This window comes from Homarus americanus, unplaced genomic scaffold (genome assembly GCF_018991925.1).
Source record: "Homarus americanus isolate GMGI-L3 unplaced genomic scaffold, GMGI_Hamer_2.0 scaffold55143, whole genome shotgun sequence".
Classification (NCBI taxonomy): domain Eukaryota; kingdom Metazoa; phylum Arthropoda; class Malacostraca; order Decapoda; family Nephropidae; genus Homarus; species Homarus americanus.
The window spans coordinates 19,019-31,804 of NW_024752702.1; the positions used below are offsets into that span (position 1 = coordinate 19,019).

Sequence of the window (12,786 nt, forward strand, 5' to 3'; positions counted from 1 at the left end):
CACCAATTAACATAATACAAATTACAACTTCTACCAATAACATAACTATTTCACAACACAAAACTAAAACTAGGACAACCACAATTTTTTCCGTTAATACATAAGATCAATGTCAACTGAAACTAAGTGAAATTAACTCCGACAAGTTTACAAAACATTAAAAATATGGCGGTATTACCGATTTAGGCAAGAACAAATTAGCAACTGATCCCTCACCAGTGTCAGTTACACTTTGACATTTAGTTGGGTACCACGTCTTCAGTGTTGATATCAAGCTCGAAAATTAGGGTACATTTCTTTATTAGTGTGAAGGCCTCAGGGCTGTTTTCAACACATGAGAAAACATAGGAAATCTAACATCAGGAACATTGGGCCGTCTCTTGTAGCTCACGCGGTTTCAATAACAGTTGGCCTTTGGGAGGAGTTACATTTGATACTGTGTCCTCATGGCGGCAAAAGGCAAGTCAATATTACGTTTGAGCAATTTACAATACGATAACCAGCTATGGATTTATTGTGATTCTTTTCTAATAACTAGTACAAGAAACTAGCGTCATTAAACAATGACAGAACAATAAGAGTAGATTACTACTAGTTTATTGTGTGCTGTTGTAGCCCATGATACCACTTAGTCAGTATTCTTGCTGTCTGAATAAGTGGCATTAACACTACATGATTTTTTAAGTTATTTGCATTATAATTATCTACTTATTATTTTTATACATTGTTTTGGGATCCAAAAATGTCCAATAGATACTGTAGTGTTGAGAAGAGGAGGAATAGTGCATATTGGCCAACCTGTCCTTGATAGGCATAAGTGTACAAATGGTTTAAGCAACAATGCAGAGCTGGTGTACTTATTTATGGGACATTTGTTGGAAAAGGCCAATCAGTTCATTATTTTAAACAGAGCTTTTTAGCTTTACACCTGACTGTTAGCATAAATTTTAGTTGATTCGTGGGATTCACTACAAAATTTTAGTTGTGAGAATTTTGGCCCATATTTATAAAACCAATAAAAATTTTAAATCACACATTAATGTGTCCCTGAGAGGACAAATTTTTTATGATTTTCTATACTGCATCTGGAAGTGATGAGGCCTATTTATCATGGATATAATATATGGTTATAATCTTTGGCTGTATATTGTGGTAGTATTGTATAGCTATAGTGCAATCATTACTTTTGATTCAGTTGCTGTTGAGAACATTAAAGCAAATTCTTAAAGTAACTCATTAGGAAGAAAATATGAAAATAAAGTATAAAAATGACAATGGATCACATTTTTCTTACATTATCAAATTCCAGGGGCCGGATACTCAAAAACATTTATGGGACTGTATGTCTTTGTTTACCCCGTAACTGGACTTACAGTCTCAGATCGGTATACTTAAAACACAGATGGCATACTCAAAACACAGATGGCATACTCAAAACACAGATGGCATACTCAAAACACAGATGGCATACTCAAAACACAGATGGCATACTCAAAACACAGATGGCATACTCAAAACACAGATGGCATACTCAAAACACAGATGGCATACTCAAAACACAGATGGCATACTCAAAACACAGATGGTATACTCAAAACACAGATGGCATACTCAAAACACAGATGGTATACTCAAAACACAGATGGTATACTCAAAACACAGATGGTATACTCAAAACACAGATGGCATACTCAAAACCTGAATTGTTAAGAATCCGAGGAAAACCGTGAGAATAAACTTTTTGGGTGAGGGACATAAACTCTTGGAACCGTCCCACCAGAAAGTGTTGTAATGACACGAAGTGTAGGCTCTCAGAAGACTTATTCAACACTGGAGGGTTCAAATTGCAGGGGCAGTGCATGCCCAAACCTTCTGCCAACAGTCGCGTGACAGAGGCGTGACCGGTCGCCAGGTATTTCACGAAGGCAAACGCTTTGATTGAAAATATAAAGAAAAGAGTCGTGACCGATGGCTTAAGCGGCTAACAAGCCCCGATCAATGGCGAAAGATAAAAGTAAAAAAGTAAAGTAAAACACAGATGGCATACTCAAAACACAGATGGCATACTCAAAACACAGATGGCATACTCAAAACACAGATGGTATACTCAAAACCAATATTTGACATCGAACTCCGTAAGTTACCACAAGTAACTTACTCCAGCTCCCGAGGTTGTGTAACACTCTCAACCCGGATGTAGTAGTGACTAATTCCCGATTGTATAGAAAATAATAATAATATATGTTGTAATAATGCTTGTTAGACTTGTTTTATCATAGAATAATGAAGAAAATGTTTTGTACATCAACATCTGAAATATAATATTTCACTTTGTCTTTTTCGTAACTTTTTTGTTGTATAATAAGTGTTTGTGTTTGTCTCAGTTTGGAAGAGACGCATCTTTTGTCTTCTTACACATTATAAAGTATTTCTTACCAAAATAGAAGGTTTGTATTGTTCACACTTAGGGTAAAAATATGTTTTATGACTGAGTAAACTTGCAGATAGAACTTATTAATGTTGTATAGCCGTAAATATCCCTCAGTAATGAAAGCCAAATATGAGGTCAAGTGAACATTCCTGCCAAGACTTCGCCTTGTTTTTCTAATATTCAACCAATAGTCTTAGCCTATTTTCTTATGTATATGGCTTATGATAACATGAAAGGCTATAAATTTCCATAGGCTAGCGAAAATTAAATGATATTAGGTGTAAAATATGGATTGCAATTAACTTGATTAATAGGTGCCTATATATAACTGCTTTTTCAGTCTTAGGCAAATAAATGTTTAAACATGGGGCCTACTTAATTTAGTTAGAACATGAGGATTATTTAAATAAGAAATTATACTAATAGGGTATAGGTTAGATAGGTTTGGTTTGGTTATGTTATGGTATGTTAGGTTAGAGAATGTGTACATGGTTTTTTGGTGAGCGTCAGGCCGTCAGTGAGACACTTTGTCTAGCAGCTACCTTAGGCCTAGTTCCAGACTTTCCGTGAACATTATCATAGGTAGAGTATTAATTTAAGAAAATTTACGGCTAATCCGATATATTTTCAGGTTTTAAATTGTTGTTTTTTGTATGAACTTGAAGACAATTCAGACCAAATGTTCCCAACATTGAAAGGAAAACACCAGGGTCTAGGCTAAATGAGTAATTTAAGAGAAGTGATTTGTCATTTAGGTTAGGCAAGGCTATACTATCATTAACCAATTTATTTGAATTTGCCCAGAATAAGGCTATCTTAGTATAGCTTATGTGTCTTGTCACAGGCCAACATTATGCAAGGGATTATTTACCTAAATTCTAGTGGGGTAAAACACCAAATACTGTGAGATCTCTGTTAGCCGGAACAATTGGTGAAGAGCACTACCGTGAATGAATGAGTGTTTTCCCGTTAACGAGACAGTTATCACAAATCAAGAAAATATCCCTCATCCCCAGAATGTTTATGGTAATGGAAAAATTTTCTCGGTAGTTCCTGCAATTGCCCATTACATCATCTCTCGAACCCGGAAATATATCCCCCATCTCCGGAATTTTCTCGGTTATCTGGGAAACTTTCCTCATAGTTTTCAGGAAAATGTGCCTCTCTGAAAGTCATTTACCTAAGCCGTAAGTTTCCTGCAAAATCATGCTTTGGGAATTAATTTTAGATAAAATTTCAATTACGGCTTTCAGAAAGTTCCGGGTTTCAAGGATTCCGGCTAACGGAGAAGGCTGCTGTTCCTACCAGAAATCAGTTTCAAATGCGAGTATTTGACAGACTTTGAGGCAAGAGGATGTCTTTTAAATGTTTTTAACACCCTTATTTACTTGAATAATGAACAATTTTTTTCAAATTTAAATGAATAGAGATTTTAACACGTGCATTTTTCAGTATTTTACCCCTAAGAGCCAGGCAAAACCTTAAGGCCGTAATTTTTGTTTTTCACAGGCATAACCCTTCTATTCTAGGCCTAATGATAAAACTTTGAATTAGTTAGTATCAACATAAAAACAATACTGTAACAAACTTCTAAACCATTGCATAATTTTTTGTCCTGCAGATTGATCCTGTAACACTTGGACCTCATTTTCCAGTTACCCTGCAATGGATCTTGTTGTAGCTTATCTGCATGATCGAGCTTTACGAAGTGAACGAAGGTATCGGGACCCTTTGGATCCCATAAATATAAGCGATGAAAATCTAATTAGTTATAGGTTTCCTCAATGTGAAATTCTAAGACTGTGTGAAGATTTAGATCCATTTTTAAGGCGTAGAACGAGAAGATCTCATGCTGTTCCCATACACACGCAAGTGTTAGTTGCCTTAAGATTTTACGCCAATGGAACCTTTCAACATGTACTTGGTGATACAGCTGAAGCTGTAGCAGGGACAGGCCAAGCAGTCTGAGCCAATGTAGTCCGTAATTGGTTTACTTGATGAATTAAAATCAAATATCAATTCACCAATACAATTTTCCTCTATGTTTAAATAGTACTTTTTAGTGCAGTATACAGAGGTAATGCGAATAAAGCGTACATTGATTTAACTTTTATTTTCAATATTCTGTACATAAAAAAATAAACTTCTTTATAGAAATTAAATGGCTTTCTTTTACCTTAATAATATATGTACTATATCCTTGAGCAAATTTGATTCCAATACAGTATACTTTTAATACTACTAAATACCAAAGGCACTAAAGTTTGTGAAACAAAAAACCCTTACATAAAACATATTTGAGAAATTGAAACAATAAAAAATATTGCAACTGTTTGCATCTTAAACTACACAATTTGACATGGGTCACCACATCGTTGTGAAATAATGATACAACTACTGTTATTTGTTGCCATTTTTTTTATTTAAGAATGGAATACAGTATAATTTTCATATGTCTAGAATTACCTCCATCAATACCAGTAAATTAAAAGAAACTTATAACCCAATACTGTACTACTACAAGTAATAAAGAAAAAAATAGAATACTCTTTGCTTGTTAAGCTATAAAATGTAACATGAGACAGCACATCCTTATGAAAGATCCAATGCAACAACTTGCGCTTTGGAGACTAATGTGTGTTAAATAGCAGCGATTACAGTAGGCTGTTGGTGAATTTGCACCATTATTTCTGTTTCAACCTACTTGAATCATACTTCACAAACTACAAACTAATAAATAAAACTCGTTGAACTGGAAATTGACTACGTCTTACAAAATAAAGGAACCTTTAAAAAATAAAAATGTGTACATAAGCCTGTTTTCAAACATAATTTTGAGTGTGGTAGGAACTTTTACCCAAAACCTGGGTAAACATTACCCGTAGTAGCACTGCAACCCATGTTATTAGTTGACAAATGTGTGTCTTTCACTTAGCTTCGTGATTTTAATGAACTTATGGAGAGCTAAATATTCCTGTTACATTTTCATGACTAGTATAGGCTGCAAGTGAAAGTTACACAATTTTTTAACAAGCCGTCTTCCTTCATAACAATCACTCAAAGGAAAATTTACAATAAATGTTTGATGACTTTTCAACTACGCTATTATCACATTTACCAAAAGTAAAGGACTTACCTAAGTAAACAACTACATATACACATATTGTACCATAAACACAGCATCATTGGATAGGATTTTTCGACTGCATAACTTTTGCAATGCATAGCATTGCAGATGCAATGCACTCTGTGTTAGCTACAAGCTGTAAAAAACTGTCCCTCATTTGTGTTTGAACACGAAGCATCTCTCTCGAAGATCTTCATCTTTTCGTGCAGAAGAGGTTCGTGGCCTCCTGCCACTTCTGTTCGCACTTGGGATTGGAGGTGAACCCATTTCATCAGTGTAATCACCAGTTACAGTTGACCTAACAGCTGTGGCAGAAGGGGTACTATACCTACTTCGCTGTTCCGTGGTAGCAGCAATAGGTTGACGAGTATTGCTTGAACTACATGTTTCTCTACCTCATATGTTCCGGATGATGAAAATCCAGGAATGTTTGTAGGTGCTGAAGTTTCAGGTTCTAAATGCACAATGGGTACTGTGATATCATGTTCCTGTATATCCTCATTCAGAATGAGGGTTATAGAATCATCTTTCTCTTGAACGAGCCGAAACATAAATTCCTCTCGGAAACAACTAGCTGTAAACCTAGCTCCTGAGGGTCCGGGGGTTGGTTCTCTTTCTTCTTCTGGAAAGAAATGTAGTATAATAGGTTGATTGAAGTCTATGTTAAGAGTATAATTAAAATATTACACTGTATTTCCAAATATACAAAAGCTTTTAGGAAAAATAATGGTTTGAAAAATAGTGTTGACCATCTAAATATATTTGTTTAAAATAGTTTTAAATCTAAATATCAACTAGGCGTTAAATTTCTTATATTTGCACTTCTCAATTTTGTCCATTAACATACGAGTTATAACAACAGTTAATATATAACTTAGGGAAGCAATAAACAAGCTAGAAATGAAACCAACTTACTAGTGTTGTTATTTTTCAAAATTATATAAAAAATCAGTATACTGTACAGTATTTCCAAATCAAGATGTGAAAAAATGTCTCCAAAAGTTTTTTTTAAATAAAAACAAGGACAGAAAAGAACAAAATATATCAGGGGGTTGGAAAAATATTTTGACTGAATTACCAGTAATAGGTTCTTCACTTTCAACATCCCCTGGAATCCCATGTATAGAGGCTGGATCTAATAGTTGAAGAATTGCATCTTCAATTGCAGTGTATGTAATTTCAATTTGGGGGCCGCCACCTTGAAGAGAAAATATAAATAATAACTGTCTTACTGTGAGCTGTGGTTACATACACTATACGCTAACTATGTTATATTTGGCAGAAATCATAGTTACAAAGGAATCTACTGAAATAGTTCCAAACATTATAACCTAACCTATCATTGTAGCTGTAGCCACAAAAATTCTCCTTTATCTATGTCAAAAGTTAATTAGATTTAAGGTAACAAACAATAAATGGTAAAATAAGTCAAAAAAAATAGTCGCAGCCAGAAATTTTCAACCTGTATTAGTTGTAAACTCATAGGATAGAACATCCTTGCCTATAAGCCTAACAAAGTAAAATTTACATATTAATGTATACCAAATATGAATATAAACCTATTGATGAATGAAAATTAACGACATAAAAAAAGGAATTCTATGGCAACTTATACATTATGACATTCATTACCGTCGGAAATAACGTAATTATTAATATGTAGTTTATAACAGTAACCAAACCTACCTAACATAGCTTCCTTTACCAACGAGAGGCCTCCGCCGCCCTGCCACACAAACTCATATTAACTATCTCTGTTCCACGTCAGTTGCGACACAATGACAAGTGTGTCTTAAAATTGTGTAATCTATATGATAGGTATAATAAGAAAATCCAAAAGTTCTGGGGAAATTATTAACAGTAGTACAGACTTCCCTGACTACCGGGTGGGAAGATATTGGAAGCATAATGTGTTGTCTAATGGTAGACCCTGCTGCCATATGGCATCACGAAAATTAGGAGCAAGTCTAAGGTTGCTAATCTGACTAAATGTGTCATTTACACACAATTGCAGGGTCGCAATTGTTTCTCGTAATATCGACAACACAACATACATACTGTATATTGATTCTCACTTTTTGTGTTCTCATTTCGGTATTTATCGTTATTTATTATTAATATTATTATTAATAAAGTGGTATTTTTATTAATAGTACTAAATAATTATTATTACAGGCCCCGACGTGAGTCAGTGACTGTGCCTGGGTTGGTTAATCCACGTAAAAAGAAAAAAAAATTTAGGTTGAACGGTAAAGTTGTTTACTATTTACTCACACGGAAAACTTCGAAGAACGATGTTTCTTTTAATGAATGTGCTCATATAAGGAAAATATGTGCATTCATTCACGATGGAGAGCCACCACACTACTTACTTCCTTGAGTTTACAAACACGTAAAATCGTACCAAGCCTCAGAAAAACCGTAGTTAAGTTTGTTTCATATTATCAATCAATAACCACGCTAACAATATTAAGACTTACCTGTTCCACCAGCATATTTCTTATCTTGTGCTGCTTTTTTCGTAACGCTAACACGAAGGAAAACTTCCGCCGAATTTCAGTAACATTGCGGGTGACTCTACCAACAGCATTCACCGCATTTAACACTTCACCCCAGGCTGGTTTTGAGTTGAAGTGTACAACTACTTGAGTCCAACTTCCCTAAAATCATTTCTTTTCGTTTGGCTACCTCAGTCACAAGAGCGTATACTTCAGCCTCACTGAAATTAGGTCGTCTCTTCTTGGCTGGTGGTCCTTCCATGTTTACAAAATAATATTACGTGCGTCGCTCTCAGCTGATTTCTCCTTCTCTTGTGATTGGTTGATGATTTTGTTAACTGAGCGTTGATTGGCCAACTAGCATATGCACTGACATCTACCGTCCGACAAGAGAACTTAATTTACAGGGTAAACACTAGAGTTACGAGAACTTACGGAAGTCTTACGGAACCATAATTAAATTTTGAGTATGCTAAATTTATGGTACTGTAAGGCTTCCGCAATATATGGTACTGTATCATGCTGAAAAACGTAACTTATGAGGTGTTTTGAGTATCCGGCCCTTGGTGTACTTATTTATGGGACATTTGTTGGAAAAGGCCAATCAGTTCATTATTTTAAACAGAGCTTTTTAGCTTTACACCTGACTGTTAGCATAAATTTTAGTTGATTCGTGGGATTCACTACAAAATTTTAGTTGTGAGAATTTTGGCCCATATTTATAAAACCAATAAAAATTTTAAATCACACATTAATGTGTCCCTGAGAGGACAAATTTTTTATGATTTTCTATACTGCATCTGGAAGTGATGAGGCCTATTTATCATGGATATAATATATGGTTATAATCTTTGGCTGTTTATTGTGGTAGTATTGTATAGCTATAGTGCAATCATTACTTTTGATTCAGTTGCTGTTGAGAACATTAAAGCAAATTCTTAAAGTAACTCATTAGGAAGAAAATATGAAAATAAAGTATAAAAATGACAATGGATCACATTTTTCTTACATTATCAAATTCCAGATTGATATTTGCACCGTGTCATTTTCTGATGGCAGAGCATTTTGTCTTCTTCACCATTATTAACCTGACCTGATTCCTATGGACCTTATCAACTGGCATCATACACAGAAGCTACCATCTCAGGTAAGTCTCCTGGTCAGATTTCTCATTTAATTTCTAAGTATGCTAGTCTGGGGGGTCTGCAGCAGGACCACAGTGAGTAAAGTTTCCTGAAACTGGAAATTTACCATTCCTTGAATGCACAGAAAATAAAATTGTGTATACAGTAATAATCTCCCTTAGAAACCCAAAATTGCCTTATACTGTATGAATTTCATAAATTAACTAGTATTTTTCATGTTACGAAAGCTTCCCCGCTTATAGGGAGTTTGGTACGGGCAAAACATAAACTCACACTCCCCGACAATCAACTAGGGCAGCATCATCCACCTAGCCCCCTCTCTAACAGGCTCAGGTGGGACTTGTTCCCCTCCTTCCTTGGTCTTCTTGTGAGTTACCTTGGCAAACAATTCAACCTAAGAAAACTGCTTTCAACATTAGTCTTTTTGTAAATGATCATGTCATTTAATGCTAAAAGAACTTTAATACAATGTGCTACGTGGTATGCAATGGAATCAGTACCAAATTTATTGTTGTATATGCTCCCCCCATCCCCCTCATAATTTACACATTAATATTGTAGAAATACTAAAGAGGAGCTTTGGTAAAAAGAAGTACTGTATACCTCTGTCTGTCTGTCTGTCTGTCTGTCTTTGTGGGTGACGGATTGGGTAGTGTAATCTCTCAGGTAATTTGTGTTGTTAATATTGTTATAGTATCCCCGCCTTCATATATCTCATGTTTTCCCACAGGGAGTTGATTTGATCATGTCACTGGATGACAGCTTCATTGAAATGACATACACAGACACAAGTACTAAAGAAGATTACAACCGCACGCATGCGATTGAAAGGGACAATTTGGCTGTTTTCAATGACAAGGTATGTATTGTCTCCCAGATAATATTTTTTAAGGTCATTACATAACTTATGCAGTTTGCATTTTTGATTATTTAACAGTAAGACAGTATTACGAGGCTATGTTCCTCCCCATGTAGTGGTGGGGGAACTTGAGGTCATGTTCTCCACAACACAGTTAACATTTGAATTAGTCAAGTGTATGTCTGGACTATCATCATCTGGCAGTATTTTTCAATAAAGGCATAAGATGTAGCCTGGAGGTTAAGAATCCGCTTATTTGGGCTGCCCCTCAACTCCTAAAAACACCCCTGGCCCCCATGTCCTCATTTACCGTATATACCTGTGTGTAGTTCGAGTATTTTAGACCGATTTTGGGTGCAACAAATTGGGGGGGGGAAATCTAAACGGGTAATAGTTTCGTTAGGTTGAAAAATATTTACAAGTAACTACCAGTAAACAATGGAAACGACGCAACACCAGCTGTGAGTGTCCGAGCAGTTGCCAGGGCACATCTCTTGCGTCATCATAGTAAGCCCAAAGTAGTCAAATGCATGGTATGGTAGCACAGGACGATGTAAAACATAAAGTATTCATTTTTTAAAGTTTATTTAGAGATACATTAATTTTTGTTCATTACATTTGAAACATCAATCTTTGTTAATTAAATTTTAAACAAAAGAAAACTATGTTACCATATTTCTAAATAACGGGTATTTTCATTAAAATATTACATCACAAATATATTTTTCATTAACTGTGACTGAATGAATATATTCTCAGAAATAAATATGGAAATGTAATATTTTGGCTGAAATTACGTACTTATTACAGTGGAAAGTGGGATAAAATCATGACGAAAACAATGACTTTCGCTTTCTTTTGTTTGTGGGGTATGGGATGTTTGGTTCACACTCAGGATGGGATCGAGAAAGGAAACTCACAATGTGCTCTCTGTATACATGTTGTATTGGATGTACAATGCAGCTTGGTGCTGGGAAGGCAGCATGGTTACAAGCGTGATGTAGAGAGAGCTGGTTGGTGAGGGTGCTCAGAGGAGGACAGCTTGTGGGTCGCCATGCTCGCCGACGGGAGCGAGGACCGCCAGGCAGGCGGAGGAGGAGGTGGTGTTGCTGGCTGGTTGGTGTAGGTAGAAAGAGAGAGATCACGAATCGAATCGAAAAATGTTAGTGACAGGGTGGAAGGAGGTTCAGGGGAAGAATAAAGGGAGGATTGAAGTGAATTTTAGGAGGAGAGAATAGATGCAGTGGCTAAACACCGCTTGCGTGAGGGAGTATAAGATGGAGGCAGCAGCAACTCGCCTGGACGGGGCCGGGAGGCAACAAGACAGAGCCAGGCTAGCGTCAGGTGCGTGTTGGGTTGGGCAATGGATATTCAGTGCTTGGTCGGCTTGATTGTGTGTGTTGGTTTCTCGTGTGGAGGAGATGTCTTGGTCTTCTTAGCTTGATGTCGATTTTCTTCTCACTCTCCTCCTCTTCTTGCTCTCTTGTAGTGTCCATTCGTTTGTGTTTGGGTCTTGTTGTTCATCTTCCTCGTGTATTAAGTCCTCATAGGTGTGGAAGAAGTCAGAGACGGTGAGGTTGACCACGTGGGCTTCAGCTCCACGGGCGACGTGGTGGTCTTGGTTCTGTGTGGTGGGCGTCTTCTCTTGAGTTTTCTTTTCTTGGTTTTTCTTTTCTGCTGGTTTTTTCTTTTCTTGGGAGCGTACAGCAAGGAGGGCCTCTTTGTAGCTCAGTTTCTTCTCAAGACGAGCCTTGGCTACCCTGCATTCCTCCTTCCATTTGGGGCAGGTCCGATCGGCGGAGGAGTGTGGGCCACCACAAGCAGCGCATTTTTTTACTTTGTTGGGGCAGACCGTGTAGCGGTGTCCAGGGCTGCTACACATGGAGCAGGTGTCCTCCTGCGCCTCACACTTGTTTACAGTGTGTCCATAGTGCTGGCATTTGTAACACCGTTTCGGTCTGCAGTAGGGCTTGACTGGCACAGTTACCCACGCCAGTTGAGCCTCCTCGGGTAAGGTGGAGTGGTGTCCGATGAGGGCAGTGGTGTTGGACAGCTTCTTCGCAACTTGAAGTTACCCCTTGAGGAGCTCACTCAGCTCTGCTTGGTCCATGTGGGCAATTTCGGTGTGGGAGATTACTCCCAGCTTCAGGTTGTCCCACATGTAGGCAATCATTTTAAATGGAATGCCGTTAATGTCTGGGATCTCCGCGAGCTGTACGGGCATGCCCTTCTCGGCGAAGGTGATCTTGATGTCACCATGGAGCTTTAGACGTTCCACCTTGGTGACTCCCATGATCCCATTACTTTCAAAGAACTTCTGGATAACTAGGAGGTTTAGTTTCTTGGGGCAGGTCGGCGTATCCGGACGTATCCGTGCCACGTTATCAAACTCGTAACCGTTCATGGTGAGAGAGAGGGTTAGAGAGTGACTGACAACTGAGAGATCACCACGAGGTCAGGTCTTAAATAGCGGGGGTTGGCGTGGCTTAGTAGTTGACCCCCGCTCCGTGGGCGGAGCTGGTTGACCCAGACCACTAGGCATACACTGGGGAATTCAAGGGGTGGGCTACGCAGCGACAAACAGCGTTTGTAGGGGAGAAATCCACTACACATTGTTCTAAAGATTTTACCGTAATCGCTTTTCGAATGGTTTTCAGTTAAAAACTGTTGTACAGTATTACAATAATATTCTATCCTAATTCACTTGAATAAATACTACGATACCT

The 12,786-nt window shown here is 37.4% G+C and overlaps 1 protein-coding gene and 1 long non-coding RNA gene across 3 annotated transcripts in view; one reads left to right on the forward strand and one right to left on the reverse strand.

Moving 5' to 3' along the window:
• Nucleotides 1-208: 208 nt before the first annotated feature.
• Nucleotides 209-12,786, forward strand: part of LOC121855171 — a 31,967-nt gene continuing 19,389 nt past the window's right edge. The window contains exons 1-3 of one of the 2 annotated variants that reach the window (XM_042350038.1): nucleotides 209-459; nucleotides 9,081-9,203; nucleotides 9,932-10,060. In XM_042350038.1, coding sequence (XP_042205972.1) covers nucleotides 9,159-9,203; nucleotides 9,932-10,060 — 174 coding nt within the window. In that variant the 5' untranslated portion in view covers nucleotides 209-459; nucleotides 9,081-9,158. Of the gene's footprint in view, nucleotides 460-9,078; nucleotides 9,204-9,931; nucleotides 10,061-12,786 lie in introns of those variants that run through there. The other variant, XR_006086727.1, reaches the window with a different exon arrangement.
• On the reverse strand, nucleotides 4,530-8,356 carry LOC121855172. The gene is made up of 3 exons (XR_006086728.1): nucleotides 8,039-8,356; nucleotides 6,637-6,756; nucleotides 4,530-6,180 (listed from the first exon to the last, which is right to left on the reverse strand). It is a non-coding gene; the product is annotated as an uncharacterized LOC121855172 (long non-coding RNA).